Source organism: Xylaria bambusicola (genome assembly GCF_022495145.1).
Source record: "Xylaria bambusicola strain CBS 139988 unplaced genomic scaffold F5B22scaffold_53, whole genome shotgun sequence".
NCBI lineage: Eukaryota > Fungi > Ascomycota > Sordariomycetes > Xylariales > Xylariaceae > Xylaria > Xylaria bambusicola.
In genome coordinates, this window is record NW_025953606.1 from 153,865 (window position 1) to 174,511 (window position 20,647).

General features: G+C 48.7%; 10 protein-coding genes and 1 non-coding gene across 11 annotated transcripts; 4 read left to right on the forward strand and 7 right to left on the reverse strand.

Moving 5' to 3' along the window:
• Positions 1–779: 779 nt before the first annotated feature.
• Positions 780–867, reverse strand: F5B22DRAFT_t166. The gene has a single exon. It is a non-coding gene; the product is annotated as a tRNA-Val (tRNA).
• Positions 868–1,739: 872 nt separating this feature from the next.
• Positions 1,740–2,742, forward strand: F5B22DRAFT_650403 (uncharacterized protein; the record flags this gene model as incomplete). The annotated part of the gene is made up of 3 exons (XM_047979312.1): positions 1,740–1,829; positions 1,923–2,137; positions 2,205–2,742. 3 exons carry the CDS (start codon positions 1,740–1,742, stop codon positions 2,740–2,742), a joined length of 843 nt encoding a protein of 280 aa, XP_047826993.1.
• Positions 2,743–3,683: 941 nt separating this feature from the next.
• F5B22DRAFT_622546 (ribonucleoside-diphosphate reductase small subunit) lies at positions 3,684–5,903 on the forward strand. The gene is made up of 4 exons (XM_047975966.1): positions 3,684–3,936; positions 4,015–4,284; positions 4,359–4,692; positions 4,753–5,903. Exons 1-4 carry the CDS (start codon positions 3,907–3,909, stop codon positions 5,376–5,378), a joined length of 1,260 nt encoding a protein of 419 aa, XP_047826994.1. The 5' UTR covers positions 3,684–3,906; the 3' UTR covers positions 5,379–5,903.
• A 30-nt stretch (positions 5,904–5,933) lies between these two features.
• F5B22DRAFT_436184 (uncharacterized protein) lies at positions 5,934–6,837 on the reverse strand. Its single transcript, XM_047971804.1, has 2 exons — positions 6,625–6,837; positions 5,934–6,542 (listed from the first exon to the last, which is right to left on the reverse strand). The coding sequence occupies exons 1-2, from the start codon at positions 6,694–6,696 to the stop codon at positions 6,051–6,053; spliced, it is 564 nt and encodes a 187-aa protein (XP_047826995.1). The 5' UTR covers positions 6,697–6,837; the 3' UTR covers positions 5,934–6,050.
• Positions 6,838–7,214: 377 nt separating this feature from the next.
• On the reverse strand, positions 7,215–9,048 carry F5B22DRAFT_622549 (WD40 repeat-like protein). The gene is made up of 4 exons (XM_047975967.1): positions 8,720–9,048; positions 8,417–8,651; positions 7,507–8,344; positions 7,215–7,321 (listed from the first exon to the last, which is right to left on the reverse strand). The coding sequence occupies exons 1-3, from the start codon at positions 8,873–8,875 to the stop codon at positions 7,563–7,565; spliced, it is 1,173 nt and encodes a 390-aa protein (XP_047826996.1). The 5' UTR covers positions 8,876–9,048; the 3' UTR covers positions 7,215–7,321; positions 7,507–7,562.
• A 421-nt stretch (positions 9,049–9,469) lies between these two features.
• Positions 9,470–12,019, reverse strand: F5B22DRAFT_436253 (uncharacterized protein). The gene is made up of 2 exons (XM_047971806.1): positions 9,754–12,019; positions 9,470–9,690 (listed from the first exon to the last, which is right to left on the reverse strand). The coding sequence occupies exons 1-2, from the start codon at positions 11,607–11,609 to the stop codon at positions 9,570–9,572; spliced, it is 1,977 nt and encodes a 658-aa protein (XP_047826997.1). The 5' UTR covers positions 11,610–12,019; the 3' UTR covers positions 9,470–9,569.
• Positions 12,020–12,312: 293 nt separating this feature from the next.
• Positions 12,313–13,428, reverse strand: F5B22DRAFT_436389 (ribosomal protein S8). Its single transcript, XM_047971808.1, has 5 exons — positions 13,209–13,428; positions 13,104–13,127; positions 12,877–12,881; positions 12,662–12,824; positions 12,313–12,606 (listed from the first exon to the last, which is right to left on the reverse strand). The coding sequence occupies exons 1-5, from the start codon at positions 13,302–13,304 to the stop codon at positions 12,514–12,516; spliced, it is 381 nt and encodes a 126-aa protein (XP_047826998.1). The 5' UTR covers positions 13,305–13,428; the 3' UTR covers positions 12,313–12,513.
• A 397-nt stretch (positions 13,429–13,825) lies between these two features.
• On the forward strand, positions 13,826–15,051 carry F5B22DRAFT_436266 (40S ribosomal protein S12). The gene is made up of 3 exons (XM_047971807.1): positions 13,826–14,103; positions 14,274–14,589; positions 14,654–15,051. The coding sequence occupies exons 1-3, from the start codon at positions 14,101–14,103 to the stop codon at positions 14,776–14,778; spliced, it is 444 nt and encodes a 147-aa protein (XP_047826999.1). The 5' UTR covers positions 13,826–14,100; the 3' UTR covers positions 14,779–15,051.
• Positions 15,026–15,633, reverse strand: F5B22DRAFT_650410 (uncharacterized protein; the record flags this gene model as incomplete). Its single annotated transcript, XM_047979313.1, has 3 exons — positions 15,026–15,180; positions 15,254–15,449; positions 15,514–15,633. The coding sequence occupies 3 exons, from the start codon at positions 15,631–15,633 to the stop codon at positions 15,026–15,028; spliced, it is 471 nt and encodes a 156-aa protein (XP_047827000.1).
• Positions 15,634–15,817: 184 nt separating this feature from the next.
• F5B22DRAFT_622574 (TfdA family taurine dioxygenase) lies at positions 15,818–18,071 on the reverse strand. Its single transcript, XM_047975968.1, has 7 exons — positions 17,627–18,071; positions 17,367–17,535; positions 17,182–17,282; positions 17,031–17,127; positions 16,672–16,916; positions 16,384–16,523; positions 15,818–16,294 (listed from the first exon to the last, which is right to left on the reverse strand). The coding sequence occupies exons 1-7, from the start codon at positions 17,865–17,867 to the stop codon at positions 16,169–16,171; spliced, it is 1,119 nt and encodes a 372-aa protein (XP_047827001.1). The 5' UTR covers positions 17,868–18,071; the 3' UTR covers positions 15,818–16,168.
• On the forward strand, positions 17,961–20,617 carry F5B22DRAFT_436524 (MFS transporter). The gene is made up of 8 exons (XM_047971809.1): positions 17,961–18,550; positions 18,605–18,638; positions 18,701–18,764; positions 18,814–19,009; positions 19,060–19,162; positions 19,249–19,625; positions 19,690–19,980; positions 20,062–20,617. Exons 1-8 carry the CDS (start codon positions 18,445–18,447, stop codon positions 20,475–20,477), a joined length of 1,587 nt encoding a protein of 528 aa, XP_047827002.1. The 5' UTR covers positions 17,961–18,444; the 3' UTR covers positions 20,478–20,617.
• Positions 20,618–20,647: the final 30 nt, after the last annotated feature.

A 20,647-nucleotide genomic window follows, 5' to 3' on the forward strand; every position in this document is an offset into this window, starting at 1 on the left:
ATTGTTTGCTGGTGAGAAAGAAGAATGTGCTCGGCGAGTGACTTATGGATTCGAATGAAAACGACGATGCAAGATATCGCATTCCTTTCTCTGCCTTTAATACTCTCTCTCACTCTTGTCTATTGACTGTTTCCATCCAAATATTCATACCTCCATGCCGGTGGTGCTTGTATCACTGCAGGAGAGAGCTGGTATTGGTAAGCATGATAGGGGGACTGCGATTTGCTTTGAATCTCCGCGGCATTTGGCACATAAAACCAGACGCCGCATCTCAACCATTCTCCTGACGCGGGTCACATGAAATGCTGCCCTCGCTCTAGCTTCGGCTTCATGCTGAAAGCATACGTACATATGCGTGCGGGGATCGGCTTCGCTAGGAATTGGTGTGACCACCCGTGGCCATAGGTTCTACACCTCCTCTAGGGACTTCAGTGTTGCAATCTGTAGATTTATGCTTTGTCTAAGCCACCAACTCGCAGTGTAACAGAGTTATACTGATATTTTAGTATTGCACTCTAGCTGTCCTAGTAGATGTATTCCGCTGGAAGGAAATGTGAAGGGTACAGTAAGTATTCAGTCATCCTTGTAACATACGGTTGATAGCACTTCAATGATCCCTAGATGTGTCATTGTCACTACTGAGTGAAATCTAACTGCCACAGTGCTCTTAATTGACATGCCACTGAAGACACTTCGCTTATAAATCAATGGATACGAACTGGTAAAAAATATAACTAATGCAACTGAATGGGGCCCAAAAGTACAAAATCAAAATATTATAGTCGTACCGTGGATCGAACACGGAACCTTCTCGGGACAATGCTCAACCATGTGAACGAGAAATCATAACCATTAGACCATACGACTCAGGTAATATCGCTGCGTGGCGAACTTGAATACTAGGGAGACCTATATATGCAAATTATATTTGATAGCTCTGCATCCCAGTGGTTTAACAACGTAGTGAGATGAAAAGATATTCTAATACTTGGGCAATAGAGAGAATGGATAAACTCTTAGGCATAGAGCTCAATGCAACAGCTGAATCCAGTCTGTTCAGAGATACATACCCTGTGGCCGGAAGCGTATACTGCATACTATAACTCTGTAGTAGATATGTCCGCAGTTAATGTGGGTGAGCTCGGAATTTTACCAATAACCTCAACTAATTATGAGTCTTGGATGTCACGACTGGTGGCCTCAATACGTCGATATGGTACGTTCGCGATTAAACGAATGCGATTCCGAAATCTACCGCTCTCGTCCCTTCTTATGTGGCGCATACTTCGTAGACGCGTCTGGGCGTGCATAGCCACAATCTCGAAGCTGTCAAGAGGCCCCTGTTGATTGGCGATAACGCGCAGGAGGGAGCTTGTGAACGAAGAATTGACGTCATAGGCCGCTTCCGAGCTTCCAAGCTTTCGAGCCCATCATTCATCCATACCCGATAGTTAACGTGTTCAGGAGCCAGGGGTATGCATTCAACCTTCCTGAGATAAATGATAAAATTATAAGAGTGGCGAGGTGGGATCTTTCCTTTTCTACATCCCTAGGCAGGACTGAATCTACAACTCTGGTTGTTTTGACCTGAAACTGCTTGGCAACCAGTGGACGGGTCGCTATCGCGCTCTGGAATTCAATTGTGCGCCCAACCTTTATTAGATTGGCCCCCAAACTCCCACTCCATTTCCTCATACTTTTTTCGGGGCACCTCTGAGCGCACATCGGATACATCCATCATGACAAGCTATATCGCAAAATGGGTTGGGGGGAAGCTTATTCAAGACAAGATTCTTAAGGAGAGGCTTGAGAATAAGTTTGGTGTTGATGTAAGTGCTAATCAATCTCAATTATACATCCGTTGGGCGTGTTGTTGCACCTTCAACGAATGTCTATCCGTAAATTCCTAACATACCGTCTAGGACCCATACTTCGAACAGGTCCCAGCTACGAGACTGAACGGCACTCCAACTGGTAAATTTAAGAAAGTTCGCAAGGCTGCACCGCCTGGTATTTCGGCGCACGATGCAGAGGTGCTCACCAAGGTGAAGAGAAGAGCGTACCGGCTCGACATGGCTTTTGGTAGCTTTCTTGGCATCAAGTTTGGATGGGGTAGCTTCATCGGCTTATTTCCAATGTAAGTAGTCGTTGTGTCAAACGACGTCATTTCTTGTCGGCTAACCACTCTTTCCCCATTATATTAGATTCGGGGACCTTACGGACGCCTTCCTGGGATTACTGGTCATTCGCACGGCGAAACAGATCGAGGGCGGCTTGCCCTTTGGGCTGCGACTCCGCATGTACATCTGGCTGTTATTCGATTTGATCATTGGGCTGGTCCCTTTCGTCGGTGATATTGCCGACGCGCTAGTTCTTGCCAATACACGGAACGCAGCCGCCTTGGAGGCTCATCTTCGAGAAAAGGGCAAGAAAAATCTCCGTGCTAGCGGCCAGCAGATTCCTGCGACCGATCCGAGCGATCCTGTCGAATTCGATCGTCTCCATACCGAGTCTCCGGGCACATCGCGTACTTCTCATGCAAGAAAAAATCCCACCAAGTCATCGGGTCAACATGCTCCTCAGACAAGTGGCGTTGCTACTACACAGCCGCCTCCATCGCGACCGAATCCGGGAAGAGTCCAAGACGACCGGCGGGGCAGATCTAGCAGAAGTTTCTTCGGGTTTGGTAGCAAAAGGTCTCGACCCACCGATGTCGAGGCCGGGAATCCCCCCGCCAACTAGAGCTGAAGACCCTAGTGGGATTAATGATCATGCTTTTGAGAATTGCGTCACGAGGTAATCTTGACAAAGCAATGGCATGGCAACAGCGTGACGTATATTAAAGAGAGGGTCCTAGCTGTGTACACCAACTAATAATATGTTACGGTTGGAGCCGTATCAGCCGATGATTGGGTGGTCTTACAGGGGCTCTAATATGCCTATTTTCATTGACAAAAGACTCGGTGTAATGCTGTTCTAAGGGAGCAGGTTTGAGACTATATGAGAGATGAGACATGATTTTCGGACCCGATTGACAGGTATCCAATTAGCAATTTAAGCAATCGAATCGCCTAATGTTCCATTCTTCTGTTCTATATTGGTACCAACAGACACATACCTACCGCATTTAAAAGGCTGTTTGTAGATCAAGAGGCTGGTAATGGATAATGGTACGTAACAATAAGCCCATTGAGAGAAGTATAATTATAGGGAGGGTATTATGAGTAAGTGTTTAGCCCTAACTTTAGTGTAGTTGCGCGTCATGATAGTTTGTTGGACCATGACGCGATGACTGGCTGAGACAGCTGAGACAGCGCCGACCACTAAGACGGACTAATCTCGGGTGGTTATCTGATCTGATAATCCCTCTAATTCCTATCCCTACTATACAGTAATTCCGACATGGAGTCCCTACTGTATGTGTACGGTCTTGGCAGGCAGTGTTTGGGCCGAAAGACCGAAGCCATTTAACGTGCAGAATGGGTTAGGCGTACCAGATATGGGCAAGGGATGGTAGGATGGCGTCTCAAGCATTGCTCTACTAAGTACTTCGTATGTCAAGTATTGCTTCCCCCTGTGCGAGGCTGGAGTCGCACCCCGGTCAACGCGTGAAAATCGAATGGCGGGGCAGTCAAACGCGCTCTTAATGGGCTCAATGGGCTCTTTAGCGTGTTCTGCAATTGTAAAGTAGCTGATTTACTACACGTGATTTGGCGCGAACTACACTTTAAAAGGTGGGCGTCCCAACACGCTTCAATTCTGCATCTGCATCTTCTCGATCAAACCACTGCCTCCAAACCACTTTACGCGTGCACCAACACTCCATCACATCACAAGCTCAGTCTGCAATTGTAACTTGGTTTTCTATATATCCAATTCTCTTTAATATCATCTTCATCCCCCACAATGGCAACTGAGATCACCCCCTCCAAGAAGGTATGCATGACTGACGTGATTGCTCTGTGGCAACCAACTCGGCGCATTGTTTTCCTGTCTAACGTGTGTTTTCTGCAGGCTGCATCGGCCATTGAGTCCTTTACGATGGAATCTCCGGTTAAGAAGCTAGACTTTTCCGCTGCGGGCAAGGAGAATGCTCCTGCCGACTCCGACCTCCACACTCTCTCCAACCAGATCGACTCCTACAAGCCCACAACCACAACGGAGACACCCAAAGAGGAGCCCAAGCCTGCTGTAGCCGCTGGCATCAAGGCTGAGGAGGCCGATGAGCCCCTCCTTCAAGAGAACCCTCAGCGCTTCGTGCTGTTCCCCATCAAGTACCATGAGGTAAGTGACGCGTCATTACGCGTTAAGTGGTTTTCAGACGCGATAGGAGGCTAACCACCTGCTCTACCTAATAGATCTGGCAAATGTACAAGAAAGCCGAGGCTTCTTTCTGGACTGCTGAGGAGATTGATCTGTCCAAGGATCTGCACGACTGGAACAACAGAATCAATGAAGACGAGAAATACTTCATCTCCCACATCTTGGCCTTCTTCGCTGCCTCCGATGGTATCGTAAACGAAAACCTTGTCGAGCGCTTCAGTGGCGAGGTGCAGATTCCTGAAGCTCGATGCTTCTACGGTTTCCAGATCATGATGGAGAACATCCACTCCGAAACATACTCTCTGCTCATTGACACCTACATCAAGGAGCCCGCCCAGCGCAACCATCTTTTCAATGCCATTGATACTAGTACGACTTCCATCTCCATCCCCATGTTTCAAGACGACTGAGACTAACAATTATTCTTAGTTCCTGCCATTCGCAAGAAGGCTGACTGGGCTCTGAAGTGGATTGCTGATCGCAACTCCACTTTCGCCCAACGTCTGATCGCCTTTGCTGCTGTCGAAGGTATCTTCTTCAGTGGTGCTTTTGCCTCCATCTTCTGGCTCAAGAAGCGTGGTTTGATGCCCGGTCTGACCTTTTCTAACGAGCTCATCTCGCGTGATGAGGGTCTCCATACCGATTTCGCCTGCCTGCTCTTCTCTCACTTGAAGAACCGGCCTAGCAAGGAAGTTGTAGAAGCAGTCATTGTCGATGCCGTGAAGATTGAGCAAGAATTCTTGACCGAGGCCCTACCTTGTGGTCTACTTGGCATGAACGCCAACCTCATGAAGCAGTACATTGAGTTTGTGGCCGACCGTCTACTTGTAGCACTTGGCAATGACAAGGTCTACCGCTCAACCAACCCCTTTGACTTCATGGAGAACATCTCCCTCGGCGGCAAGACCAACTTCTTCGAGAAGCGCGTCGGCGACTACCAAAAAGCTGGTGTCATGGCCAGCACCAAGAAGAACGTCTCGAATGATGATGTCTCGCAGTCAACTGAGAGCAAGGGAGAGAATGGCGGTGACTTCACTTTCGATGATGACTTCTAGGCGACTATGCCTACTATCTACTTCGATAAGAAGTGCACCATCTTCTCTTTATGATACCCTTTTCTTTTCTCACATATATCATACCTGCCCTGCCGTGTATATCAGACTTCGCGCAACGACGAAGTTTCCCCCCTCTATTCTGCATGGTATTATACGATAGACCAAGAGGCATGGCGAGCAATTGGCTAAGCTGTCTCCTACAGCAATAATCTCCTATCTTTCTGCTTATGATCGGTTGGCATTGGGTACGGTCAAAAACCCAGACGTGGCGTTTTACGGAGTATTGGGATCCCGGCGTTCTCACGGTGCTTTAATGGACACTGGGAATCTTGGTTGGGTGGGTGGCAAGTGCTGTGTAAAGCAGCTTGGGGGCTCTTGAATGCGAACGCGAATGTTTTTATGAAGTTTCGATATGAAGCAAAAAATAGCTGTTCAAAAGAAGGAAGTGTAACTCTAGCTAGACTAGGTAGTCCTGGAACACGGGCGCGGAAAGCGCTTTTAATGCAGCAGATGAAGTTAAGAATATTCTTTTCCTCTTGAGCTTGTGGTACCCACGAACGTGAAATCGATGTAGTTAATAGGCGCCTCTGTGGACTTGTCAGGCAGGTTTGGGCTATGCTCGTATATTTACGTTTCATGATCTATCCTAACTATCATCCGCAATGCTCTATTCTATTTCTTGCCGCGCTTCTTCTTCCCCTTTCCACCACCACCGCCCGTCTGTCCTTGTCCTTGGGCCGGCGCCTGGGTCTTAGCACTACCACCTGCAACTGGAGCAGCACCTGCCGTAGACTCGACCTTCTCCACGCCAGGCGTCCCGACAACCTCCTCGACAGCATCGGCCATAGCGACGTCTGTCGTTGTGTCGGCGGGCAGCGCGGCCATCTTCCGGCCTAGTTGGCCGATGGACAGGATCAGACGGGATACCTCGGCCGCCTTCGTCGTGCGGTACTTCAGGCAGGCGCCTGAGCACGGGTCGTAGGTCTTGATGGTTAGAGATGCGCGGGGCTGTGCTGGTGTCGTCGTCGTGGTAGTAGTAGTAGTGGAGGATTGTTGTTGTTGTTGTTGTTGTTTTGCTTCTTCGAGGGCTTGTTGGCGTCTCTTTTGGCGCTTTTTGGACGAGCCGGTCTTGTCTGTTAGGTGGTAGTTTGTTGTTATGCGTGTCTGGGATTTGGAGCGGTTAGTTGGGTTACTGGCTTTCGCATAACATAACGTATGAACGGATAGGAGAGAAGATGGTGCTTACGGTGCTCGGCCGCGCTTCTATCAGGAGTGCGGATTGCCGGAGCCATTCCTGGCTCGACTCGTAGTAGGGCATGGTTTGTTCGTTTTGGGGGGTTTGCTTTGCGATCTGTATTCGTCTGGTGATATCCCTGGTTCCCGTCTAGTCTTCTCTAGTGTCGTCTCTCTTATCCGGGTCTGGCGCAAGACAAATGCGTGGCGTAATGTTTCCGGTGTATGGTCGGTATATTTTTTTTTTTTTTGGAGGAGAGTGTTGTTGTACCTTGAAGAGGTGCTAACGAAATGTAGGTCTCGCCTCGTCGCTTCGTGATGCAAGAGAGAAGAACGCTCACGATGATCTTAATCGAGAGTATACACTCTCACCGCCTTAATATGCACTGAGTATCAAGATGCGACAAGAAACAAGTAGTGATGTGAGCGTGAGCGTGGTCGTTGTCAATTGGATGCTGGGCGGAAAGCTTGCTGTTGCCGAATTGATAGAATTAAAGTGAATCCAATTTTGGCACCGTTCGATTGCCGCAGCGGTGATACAGGTGGGGCCAGGTCTGTCAGCTCAGAGCTCAAATCGCGGGGCAAACATCTCCATACGAACGGAGTACGTGATGCTCAACATTTCTTACCTACAAATCTACGTACAGTCATACTAATTATCCGGTATTCATAATCAAGAAATCATTGGGTCAGGTAAATTATTTAACAGGTATCTTCCAAGCCTTTCGATTTTCTCACAATTGCAATGTAATTCTCGCGTCGTTGTACTCCTCTTCTGACTTCGCACACAGCACCAAGGGTATCTATCTTTCTTAGCTTTTGTTTCTATCAAAGTACAACTCGAGCAGATGCTCGTTCTCGTCATCGTACAATCTTACTAACACAATAAAATAGGCATGTATACTTATCAAAACTTCAATATTTCAGCCAGGTATCCTCCTCCTATGTCTCCTAGGCATGTGGATCGGGCAACCAGAACAGCACTTCCTGATCTGCTGTTGAAAAGAAATTAAAGCGCGGATTGAACGCTACCACGGCGGCCTGCCTCTGGTCTTCTATCGTGTGAGCAGGCGACAACACCTTGTTCTCGTCCGGCTGTGCGAGTGTATCCCACACGACAACGCCCTGTTTTGTGCCACCGATAACAAACCTGCCATCCGGCGTGAAACAACAATCCCCGCTGCTTTCAACGTTGGTGCTGGTCCACCCGCCGTTCATGGTAGCATCCTCGCCGGGTGCCAGCCGACTAGTGCGACCTTCTGGTTTTCTCAGATAGGCCTTTAAGTGTCCTCCAAAAGAATCCAGAAGAAAGTGTCCGCTACCCTTGGTGCCTAACAGGATACTTCGCCCATCGTTGGAGAACTCTAGCTTTGTCCAACCCGACATTAGCTGATCAAAGTTGACCGATTTACAGGCCTCGACAATATCAAACGTGCTGACCGGGAGCTTGTCGAAATTTCGATGATCGTATATTAGGACTTGTCCGGTTTGCGATGATCCTATGGCGAAGACTTGACCGCTTGGATCAAAGGCAGATAGGTAAGGCGAATTCAAATGCAGTATGCCCGTTGCATTCCTTGTGCTCGTGTTCCATAACCGCACAGTGTTATCCTTACTACATGAGATGAAATCATCGCTCCCGGGGTGCATCGCTAGGTTTGTGACGGCGCCTTCGTGGCCTTCGAAATACCGTATGAAGGCATTATCGTGTGTTGTTAGGTATCGGATCGCATCTGTATGGAGGGCCACAAGTTAGAGTCATTCTCCCATGGTAGCGTCACTGTATTTAAGCCCTGAGAAATTACCATTTTGCTTAGTGCTTGCGTAGATGATGCTTGAGCTGTTCCGGGTAAACTTGGCCAGCTTTACACCATACTTTTTGCTGAGAAGTTGTTTATCGTGCCGTCCTTCTCGAACCTTGTAAATCTGGATGGCCTCATCACTTTCGGATGTCATTAGGAGCTCGCCCGGGTCATCGTAGTCGAGGCTGAGAACGTAGGGGTGTGGGCGGCCGTCTTTTGCTTCGTCGCGCTTGAATAACTACGAAAGGTCAGCAACTGTATGCGGCCCTGTCGCGACACCCGAGAATAGGTAGGCAGAGGCGGTACCTTTGTAGGCCTGAAGTTCGCGATCACGTCGGGTACAGCAGAGGTACTTGGGAGATTGCTCGCCAGAGTTCGTGTGATGTGTAGGGAAGCGCTAGGCGTTCCATTCGCTGGCGAAGCACCATCGGCATGGTCGAGGTCCATGGGTGTCGAAGCCATTGGCGAAGGGAGCGCGCTTCCTTGTAAATGGCTCGTTGCAATCGCGACGATATGACAGATTGTTGTATATGACGAGAAAGCCTGACCGATTAATCGAAAGACTGAAGGTACCAATTGGCGTATTGTTACATTTGGGTATGGCAAATTGCTAGGTACTGAGTCTTGAATTGTTTTGGCGATAGGCCAATCGCCCGCTGATGGGACTCCAACGGCTAATTGTGGGCCATTGGATCACCTGCAGCTTCCAAGGTTGGGTAGGTCCTGTATGACTGTGGGGTAATCAACCTCTCCAAACATGTATATCACGATATATCACGATGCATCGGTAGGTATGTATGGTCTTGAAGTCTTCAGCATACATAGCTAGAGACTCTAGGATATCTTTTAACTTGATTATTATCAGACTCATTATACCCGGCAGACCTGGTGATGACTATATACAATGCTGCCACATCCGCACGACTAAGTTTGTATACCTAAAGTGCCTAACCTAGCATATGATCCAACGCATTCCTCAATGCCCGCGTTTTTATGCTCAGATACCGTCCATACAAGATGATCCTTCTCAAAACATACGTATACAGTATTGAAAAGCGTCATCGCGACATCCGCCCATGCAGATATATTGTTACAGATACGCCATTGTATGCTGTGCCTACGCCCTAAGTAAGGGTAGGTGCACTTAGTACTGCTATTAACCATCCATGAAAGTGACTTCATCTTCTTCCTTTTCCTCGCCGGCGCGGGCCTTGGATTCCGATGCGCCGGAGGTATAACCAATGGTGGCTCTCTGATCGTCTATCACTCGACCGTATCTAGTAGTTCCCAGGTTAGCAAATACAACACATAGTCGGGCGAGTATATAAGGGTATACATACTCTAAAAGCAGCCTAAAGAACCAAACTTCCATGTCCTCATGTCTGAGCACTTTCTCGGCCCAATCCCTCTGCTGGTTCGCGAGGCGCTCTGCCTCCGCTCTCCCCTCTTCTCTATCCGCAAAATACCTTACGGCTTCCACCCAGTCATCGCCCTGCAGACTTAGTGGAATATAATGAGCCCAAGGTTTGAGCCATTCGAGGTGCCATTCCCTAAAGATAGCCCACTTGTAAGTCAGGCTCTTGCTCCTCAAAAAGGCGTAAAACCGGCCACTGAATGCATTGCCGTCTATGTCTAAAAGGTACTTGTAGCCCCAGGCATCGTGCTGCTCGGCGTGACCTTGAATGTTGAAAAACTCTTTCTGTGCCACGCAATCTCCTGGGTCGCACTGGCCAACACCAGAGAAATATACGTCCATTAAATGTCTATAATCTCCTCGGGGGACAGCTACTGTTTCCCACTTCTCCTTTCTGGTGCCTCCGGCATTCGACAGGATTTTGGCGTTGTCGGCGGCATTGATTTTCTGGACGAACCGCTGGCGATGCTGGCGCCGCCAACCTCCGTTCCTGCTGAATCCTCCTGTAGTCGAACCGCGCCAGTAGAATTTGTTCACCTTCTCTTCCCATGGCATGTCTTGTGATTCATCGTAATGAACCTTTTCGTACCAATACCATGGCGAGGGGTAGAGTATGTCCGCATACGAGGAAATCTTGGACTGGGAAAAGATGGGGAAAAGATCGTGAACTATGTTGTATGCATTCGGACGATCAAAAAATCCAAATGTGGAGCTCAAGGTTGGAGAGTAGCATATGTCAGACATGGCTGACACGTTGTAGACGAAACCCAAATCACTCATCCCATATCTCGACACGTCATCATTTCTCTCGTCTTCTTCGAGTCCTCTTGCAGGGCTGTTAGGTGGACAAGATAGCCGGGAATGTGTCCATGTAGGTTGGTGTGCGAAAACATTAAAGCGCGTTAGCTTTGTCTCCTCAAACCTTGTCCCATCATTGAGACCCTTAGGTTTCTCCGTAAAGGCGTTCTTTGGGTTAGGTATGTTGGCAGCAGGCATATTGACTTCCTTGGCCTTTCGGACTAGCCTAGCCATGTCGTCGTATGGCACCACGACCCTCGATTCGTCATGCAAGTTAAAACATAGGTCCATATCAGGTAACCATTTAAGAAACTTGCCCATCATACCAGCAGTCGCCTCCCGCTGCCAGTCTGCTCCACCCTCCATGTGTGTGATCTTCCCATTGCGAATCTGGATACCAAGCAGCGCATTGTCAAATCCGAGCGCCTCAGTAGCTCTCTCTCGTATTGTGGCGGGTTTTAGTCCCCAGAACGGAGTTATAGACTCGTGGACCATGTCAAATTCGTCGATCAGCTGAACACCCTTGGCTTGCGCAAACTCGAACCACTTGTTGAAATTCGGCGGAGGAGGAATGCCATAACGACGACGATATTCTGCAATGGCCTGTCCCAATGTCTTGGATTGTTTGGCTCTTGTGGCTTGGAGTTCTTTCTCCGCTTGCGTTACGAGAAAATGAATGGGATGGACGTCTCGCGGCGCGGGCTTATACTTGAGATCGGGACTTGACCCAGCGAAGGACGACGATGCGCTCGAAGACTGGGAGTTATCCTCGGATTTGCGAGTACCGTCCTGATTGCTGCCCTTGTCGGAAGCAGGGGCAGGGCGCGGTGGTTGCCCGCCAAGCCCGGTATCCGGCGCATGACCTTGAGGATGGTCGAGAATTCCATCTGAGAGGCTTGATCCAGAACCAAGGCGGAAGATACTCGCGAGGCAGATGAGTATGAAGGCGACGACGCCAGTCAACAGCAGTTGGCGCCGCCGCATTTCGCGCACAAGGGAGTTAATGCGTGTTCGGTATCAGAAGCTGGCTTGTTCTCACGTCGTTAATCGCGGTGTTCGCGGATTTGCATCTGCACCCGGTGGGAAAAGTACTGGCAGGCACATTTGGCCACGTCGAAATAAAGAAAAACGATATGTTATAGCCCAGCGCAACTGGGCTTCGGCGATGAAGTGAGGCAATAGGGAAAATCGACTACTACTTGGAAGGAGAAGAAAAGCAATCGCTGGACTCGAGAAACTCGATAACGAAATCATGATGTAGCGCGGATTCAGGAGTGCTGTGCTTGGGCGCCAGTCTGGGCGCCGGATAGCGTGTGCCGTGTTTGCTATTGGCCTGGTCGGTCTAGACCCCCATCAAACCCCCCTGGTCATTACGCAAGGGACAAGCCTCCCGTCAAATCCTCAACGTAACAGTACTCTAAGTAGGTATGTTCAGTCAATCCCAGTTGATTCTGTATGGCAAATTGTCTCCCTTTGGATTCAGGGACGGCTGATTCATACATTCTTGATTATGTTTCTTATACGTGCCCCTGGGTGACACAACAGCGGCGCTCGCTTGAGAGTAAGATGAAAGAATAAGACAGAATCCTTCGCCGAGCCGCATGTTCACTAGCACGAGCCAATATAATTGGCAGTCTGGCTTAACGTAATGTATACTATTGAACGCATTCGGACAAGAAATAGGTAAGCACTTGTTCCAACCTACGGTATGTTGCATTTAGTCGGCATCCTCGCTGATTAAGATTCAATTTCACTACTTTTCATTCTATGGTATCATTTTAGAGATCTGATCTCATGTGAAGAAACAGCCATTATTCATCCCGAAACGCCAGTAAATGCCAAACTCGTCCAAGGTTTTTGCACCATTCATCTTCTAAGATGACCATAGCTAATAGAAGAACCCAATTATTTTGCCAGATACGTGGCGTCTACGGGCTTCTTCGTGGTCCATGATTCCGGCAGAAGTGGTGAGGATGATGTACTATAATGGTCAGCAAGAGTGCTCCTCTTTTGATGCTTGGCGGCTAAGAACTTACCCCGAATTGACGAGCAGGAAGCAACTTCACAACCCATTTTTCAAGCTGGGATAGGTGTACATTGTATCGGGGAGAGATGACGCCAGCTTTGTTGATACGTCCATTAAGTTGAACAATCACCTTGCCAGAGCGATGATCGTCTACCTGCTCAAACTCGCCGATGCTGCTATGGGTTAGCTACCAGAGCGATCAATGCGTGAATTCCGTAAACGTACTATCCCTATATAATAAGTTAGCATATGTAGCGAATGACTAAACGTAAGACTTCATGTGGTGAATCGGAAAAACGTGTAAGATTCCTTCGCTTGGATTAACATTAATCTATCGGCAACTTAAAAGACTTTGATCGTAGGAGAAGTTGAGACCGTCGTCCAGTTATCATGCCGAAGTGTGGGTTATAATCCAATGAAGGGGCTTTTGATATCACGGCAGCGGCTTGTACCTTTTTTTGCATGACGGTAAGGAACTAGAAATAAACTTTTATCAGCATTTGTGCACACCAGGAATTGCGCATAGCACAGGAGCAATCAACGAGAACAAAACTCACCTTAACAATAACCTTTGACGAAGGGCGGATAAGCACCTGGCGCTTTCCGGTCTTCTCGGCATTGTTGATCGCGTTGAGCGCCTGAGGGAGGGACATTTTGGTGGTGTCTACAGTCACGCGACAGTTTAGCCTTCAGAAGCCTGGAGCATGGAGAGTGCCTTCTTCATTCCGGACGGTTGAAGAGGTTCTACCCGCTCATTGCCGGAGAGGAGATGCGTATCAGAGCTAGCCAGACACTGATTGCTCTCCCCTGGCCTCAGAAAGGGATATCGAGAAGGGAGTGGGATGCCGGGGGTCGTTCAACCCCATGGCCTCGGAGAAGTCTCACATACTTCGAGTTTATCGGTAGCGACAACAGTGATGGTCGGATTGATGGTCGGTTCGCAAGGGCGGACTTGAGATGAGGATGTCGATACGTCGAAGGTGAAGTGGTGAGGAAGATGGGACTCGAGCTGAGGTGGATACGAGAAAAGCTTGCGAGCAACGGGCCAGCTGGTGACCCGCGCTCAATTTCCTCACCAAGCTATCAATTTGCCGGGCGGTGGGCGGTAGTGGGCAAAGTGACCCGCACAGAAGTACCTACCTTGTACTCATCGGCAGCTGCGGACGGTCTGGCGAGGACCGGGGCACTTCGTCTCCAGCCAATGGGACAAACTCTGGGAGATCGAACCCTAAGCGATGCACTGATAGACACACTGATACACAGCCAGGCACGCAGACCCCACCAAAAGTTACCAATGTTAGACCCCGGCTCAATTGACATCTCGATAGCGATACATTTTGTACATTTTCTTGCACGCCTTTCCCCCAGCACGTCACCTTCTCACCTTCACAACTCTACATACACCAACACCAACTCTTCGAGGATCGCACCGGTATCAAAAAAGTCAAGATGGTATGTTACGACTTTACTCGTCCTTGTTCCAACAATTCGGAGCCGCGCATCATTTAGATTTGCCCCGCCTCGAATTCGGATTTGTCTTCTCGAAGGTTGCCTAGATTTTTTGAGGTTGCAGAAGTTGCAAGAGGTTTCTGAACGGCCGCTGACATTTATACTACTTGCAGTCGGACGTAGAAGAGAACAACGCCCCCGATGCCCCCGAGGAGGTTGAAGTTTCCGCCGAGGCCTCCAAGGGCCAGATGTCCGTTCTGGATGCCCTCAAGGGTGTGCTGAAGCTCGCCCTCATGCACGATGGTCTTGCCCGTGGTCTCCGTGAAGCTTCCAAGGCTCTTGACAGACGCCAGGCTCACATGTGCGTCCTCAACGAGACCTGCGAGGAGGAGGCCTACAAGAAGCTCGTCATCGCCCTGTGCCAGGAGCACAAGATCCCTCTGATCAAGGTTCCCGATGGAAAGCAGCTCGGCGAGTGGGCTGGTCTCTGTAAGTTACCAGATTTCTTCTATTCATGTGACGCTTCATGAATTAGTACTGACCACCTTCCCAGGTGTTTTGGACCGAGAGGGTAATGCTCGCAAGGTCGTCAACTGCTCCTGCGTCGTTGTTAAGGACTGGGGTGAGGAGTCTACTGAGCGATCCGTCCTCCTCAACTACTTCCAGACTGAGCAGTAAAGGGTTGGCCGGCGTTGTGATGGGGGTATAGACTACTGTGAACCGAGATCCTTTCCATCTTGAGTAAATACTCTGGGTGTATTCTGGTTCTCTCAGCCGATATAGATGCTGGAGATAGGAAACCCCACACACATCGGAATCAAATAAAAAAAATCCCGTTACAACAAACCAGATGTTTGAGTCCACTGCCATTGTCCCCGGGAACCGTAAACATGATGATAAGCATCAAGCATCATACTTCACACCTTTATAACCGCTTGTCTACCACAATAAGATGGTATCCAAAATCCGTCTTGGCTTCACCAATGTGGACAATCCCATTCTCTGTAGGCTGTAGACTATAAGCTACCCTCTCAAATTCCGGGTGCAAAGAGCCTTTCGTTTTCACGCCAAGTGCGCCTCCTGGTAGATTCGTAAGCTCCCCAGCCCCAGGTAGTGTTAAATATCAAGTAAAAAGGGTAAAGGGAGATCGTACCCTGGGCAGCCTTATCCTCTGAAAATTGTTTAGCGACGTGGATAAATATGGCTTGTGTCGGCGCTTTAGTCTTCGTCTTTGGGTCCATCTTTCCTACTGGCTCTGACGCATTGGCTGGAGCACCTTCTTTTGGTTCACCCCTTGTAAGACGCTGGATCTCGGCAAGAGCCTCTTCTTTCCTGGAGTGTTTCGCGCACTGAGCCATACTTGACGTTACTTCTGCTGTCATGTTATTATTACTGAAAGCGACTGGGACTTACGAGGATATGCCGGACATCGATTTTCTGACCGCCCTTCAACTTGGAGCCACCCTTGTCGCCATCAGCGCTGGACTTGTTGTCTCCCTTTGACTTGCTATTGCTGTTCTTCTTTCCCGCCATCGTAGTTCTTGGTGTAGAATGGTATATGTTAAGTGTACTTAGGTAAGTGGTGTTGATTGAGATGAAGTATTCACCTACCCCACTATAGGTACACGCCGTGCGTGTGGAGGGGGGGCCGAAGTTCAGTATATGCACGGTCAACGCATATTAACATCCAATCAGATATGTATTTACCAATCCGCAAATATATTACTCCTACTGTAGTAGGTACGGTACCTGCATCAAGGTAGGCAGACATCAAGATTGGACCTTCACGATGGGAGGTACAGCATTCCGATGAGAATGAACACCGGCACATAACTCAAGCAAATGGTCGCATATACATACGCCTTGTATTCGAAAAGTTCTCTTAAAGCCATTCTCTCCGCGCCAGTCATCTTTACATATAGCATACTCTTCCTCGGACAGCTTCCCTTGTCAAATAATTGAATCACACCCCATTGATAAGCGAACATAAGAAGTCCATATCCCAACTACAGCCCACGTACTCACATAAACCAATGCATACCTCACCAAAACGCTGCCAGCTCTCCTCCTAGTACAAAGGTAGTCCAAGGGCCTCACGACGTCCTTTCGACGCAGGATCGAGATATGGCACCTCGCCGATCCCCGTGGCTCTCACACCGACGCGTAACCCATCATCGACGAGATGCGTATCAGGCTAACATGGAAAACAAGAAATGCGTCAGTCATTTTCCATCTGTCGGCATCCTTATATATAGCCCACATCAAGGACGTTTCTCGACTTACCGTCGCAGCATGCAACGTACATGCGTTGTGCCAGATAGCACATGACTGCCTCGTCCAGTGCATCCGCGCCACGCCGTCGTGGTTGCGCGTGATCAGGCGCATGACATAGTCGCGGATCATCGTGTCTTCATACGAAGTGACTATAGCTCGTGTCGTTAGTAGGTTTCCCATTCGTGTGAGGTAAGGGTGGATTCAACGAGCCCAGCATAATGTTCGTCTACGTTTTTAAGAGAACTCCGTCACCACTAGGGTTGAAAGAGACCAATATTGAGTCCTGGGATAACATACCGCCGTTGATGCGTGTGACGTGCAGGCCAGCTCCAGCAAAGACGCTCTTCCATCCCGTGACCGGGTGCGTGCGCACGACGGGGTGCGAGGGCGAGAACTCGAAGTCCTTGTTAAGCGGCGAGCCGCGCGGCGAAATCACTTCGTACCCGCCTACCTCGCAGGCCGATTTGTACAATTCGTACTGTGAACATGTTGCCGTTAATGTCTCGAGGTAACCCCGAAAGGAGGGTGACATTCGATCATAGCTTGAGCCAGAGTCGTCAGCATGTGGAATGGTATATAAATGCCCTGCAGCTTTTGCGTGATATATAGGTGCTGGCTTGAGGTGCGGTGGCTTCTACAACGAGAAATCAACTTACAGCTCATAGCCTGAGCACCAGAGAGTATCGCCTCCTGATGGCGGTGTGTCCTGCATGCGCAGGAAAGAGAAGTCCGATGGGCAATTCTCGTAACAACCTGATAGATTGAGAATTCTCTATTCCAGAGTTTCTAGGAAGGGCTGTGACTTACTATCGCTGTGCCATTCGCGCGAAAGATCTCGAGGTTGGTCCAATGGGGGACGTTTCGCTGTCTTGTATAACTTCTTCATTGCTTCTGAGTTTATCACGTATCTACACAATATTAGCTGGTATGTTTCGAGGGTGATGCTAGGGTCGAGGTATGATTTCAGAATGGACATTATTTGCAACACGTACATATTCGGGTCTCTCGTCCCATCCGCCATTGCCAAGTTATTTGGATCGTTATCTAATGGGTGCACATGTAGACCGTGGCCTTCCGGGCGCCCTGTCAGCTTGCCCAGCATATACGTGACATGTTTCTGTTCTTCGACGGTGAGGTCATCCTGTGGTGCTCTGAAGAACACTGCGATATCTTGAGTCAGTAGTTCGCAAATAGGAGGTTTGCTCTTTACATCAGCGGGAAATAGGAGGTTTCAAATACAAGACATTCTTACCAACTCCTCGCTCACAAATCGTGATGGCGAGGTCTCGTAGCTGCTGATCGGAGTTAGGAGCAGCGAGGATATCCTTGATCTTAGCCGTTGGATACTCGCGCCCGATAATTGGTGTCACATCAACATATTTAAGATGGTCGATCGATCCAGAGTTCTTCAAAGGTTCTTGTTGCAGCTTAGATGCCGGCAGTGGATTTCCATTCATCCCATTTTCTTGGGTTTCGTTCTGCGTTGTCGCCATGACTGGAGGAGGTTCTTCCAGATCTTGCTATGGTATCAACGATGAGAGCTGGTGTACACTACTTCGGTGTATGAAACCTCCACCTTACACTGAGAGACAATGTAAGAATTATGGTCGTATTGGACACTTGATTATCAAGCGGCATTGAGGACATTGGAAAATTATAATTGCCGATTCTCTGAGCTGGATACCATTGTTATCTCCGCACTCTCCATATATCACGAGTTTCTTTTGACTGGCATACCCCAAGTTAGCTCACAACCTCTCCGCATCCCGCAGAGACTGGCCCTCGCGGGGTCCATCCACGTCGGTTGCAGCTCCGCCATTACCCCCCATGATATCCATATGAAGCCTATCTTGGTTGCAGTGCATGTAATATGACTTCTATAATACGACAAGCTTATATGCAATGCGTTGCGATCTCTTTGAATATTACCCGAAGAGAGGATAGGTGGACAAGGTAGAGTAGGCTAATATAATCTTGCTATATAGATACTCGCTCGTAGGGTAATTTCTCCACTCTCACCCCTTTGGATACTGAACCTACAAGTTGAAAGACGTATGATATTGTGAAAATATGTTTGGTGCCACGATTTCTGCGAATCCGCTGAAGCTGGATGTTAGAAGCCATACTAAGTGTATCTTGATCTGTTTCGTTGTGACGATCTCGACGTTCCAGTATGGTAAGCAACGCCTGGCCACACGCTCCTATTACTCAGGCTAGCTAATACCTATAGGCCTTGACTACGCGCTCGTCGGTGGCTTTCTTTCGTATGTTCATAAACCGTAGCTAAGTTCCACGCGATATAACCAAGTACTGACGTGGTGAATAGGATGCCGGGGTTCTTGGAAGTGTATGGGTACTATGACACCGAGCTCGAGTCTTGGAACATTCATGTACGAGATGGTCCATTTCTACCAAGACATCCGCTAACTTGTTCCATAGCCGGTAGTACAGCAGCTTATATCAAGCCTCATGACAATTGGAACATTCATCGGCTCACTTCTCGTCGGCCCGTTCAGTAGCAAGTTTGGTAGAAAAGCCGGATTATGGTCTGCATCGGTCCTCAATTTCGTTGCAACTGCCATCATGATAGGGACAACAAACCTCGGTTCTCTCTATTTTGCTCGTCTATTGCTGGGTATTTCTTCTCATACCTTCTACTGTATTTCATCACTGATACAGGAATAGGCGTCTCTGTGGGCTGGTTTCTTACCTTCTCGCAGCTCTACGTACACGAGGTGGCTCCGGCACACCTTAGAGGAGTCACGTTTGCCGTGTATGCAACCCAATTGTGAGTACACAATGAGCTAAGCCAATTATTATTGCCTTAGCAGCTACGGGAGGGTGTCAGTTCCTATTAACCTTACGTCTAAATAGAGCGATCGGTTCTATCGTCGGCGCCACAGTTGACTATGGGACACATGATATCAATAATCGGCAAGCTTATCAAATCCCACTGGCCATCTTCTTCGTCGCACCTACGTTTCAAGCGATTGCATTGTTCTTCTTCCCCGACTCGCCTCGGTGGCTTGCAGTTCAGGGCAGGGAAGCCGAGGCAGAGACCGCGTTGCGCCAACTGCGTAACTCGAATATCAATGAGATAGAGCTACGCGCAGAACTCAACGAGATCAAACAATCGACCCGTGAGCAAGTTGAGGGGAATAAGAAGGCCCTGTTCTTGGAAATGTGGCGAGGCACAAATCTGCGTCGCACACTTTTATCCATCGCTGTGGTTTGTTTTCATTCTGCTAACGGTGAGCATCGCCTACCATAGTTAGGGGTCAGCATGGTGAGATGAGAACTGACGATATTATACAGGCTCATCCTGGGTCAATATATATACAACCTACTATTTGCAGATAGCAGGCGTTTCTAACCCGTTTGCTTTCTCAATCCTAATAACCGGCATTGGGCTCATTGCCGCTATTCTCAGTTCGCTATTTATTCGGTTTATCGACCGTCGCGCGGTTATGGTCATTGGCGCTTCCGTATGTGGGCTCGCGCAGCTTGCACAAGCCATAGCTTGGACTGTAAGTCCAGGGTCAGCGGCAACCGCCACAGTTGTAATTGTGTTTAACGGGGTATTCGTGTTTATTTACGTAGCTTATTGTGAGTTTCAAGTTTACTTCGATATGAACCCTTACTCCGTCGCATCTGTAACCCTACGCAAGCCATGCTGATGTTCTTTAGCTCCGTTCGCCTGGCTTCTTGGGGGCGAGTATCCTAATAGCGCACTCCGTGGTTATTGTTTCGGCTTTGCAACCGCATTGAACTTTCTCGGAAACTTCCTAGGCACATTGACAGCGCCCTACTTCATAAATCCAGCTAGTCTCAACTGGGGCCCGAGATATGGATATATCTGGTTTGCATCAAATGTAGCCGTTGCTGTCTTCGCGTATCTCTTTCTTCCCGAGACTCGAGACCGGACGCTAGAAGAGATACACGAGATGTTCGAAAACAAAGTGCCAGCCCGAAAATTCAAGACGTATGTCTGTGTTGGGGTGGAGAGCTACGCCGCTGCAGTAGAGAAAGGGTCGGTTCAACAGGAAGAACTAGTGACAACCCAAAACATAATATCTTCTGGTGCCAGTTCAGGGAAAGGGTAATACGGGGTTCGCCGGCTACGAGGGTACGGATATTAGGTCACACGCAAGAGGTGTCTCTAAGGGACAACGACCACATTCTCTGAATCCATTCGTATTCATATTGGGTATTGCATTGCATTTACATTAATCATTAAATCATGTACTAATCGTGCTATGTGTATGCTATTAGC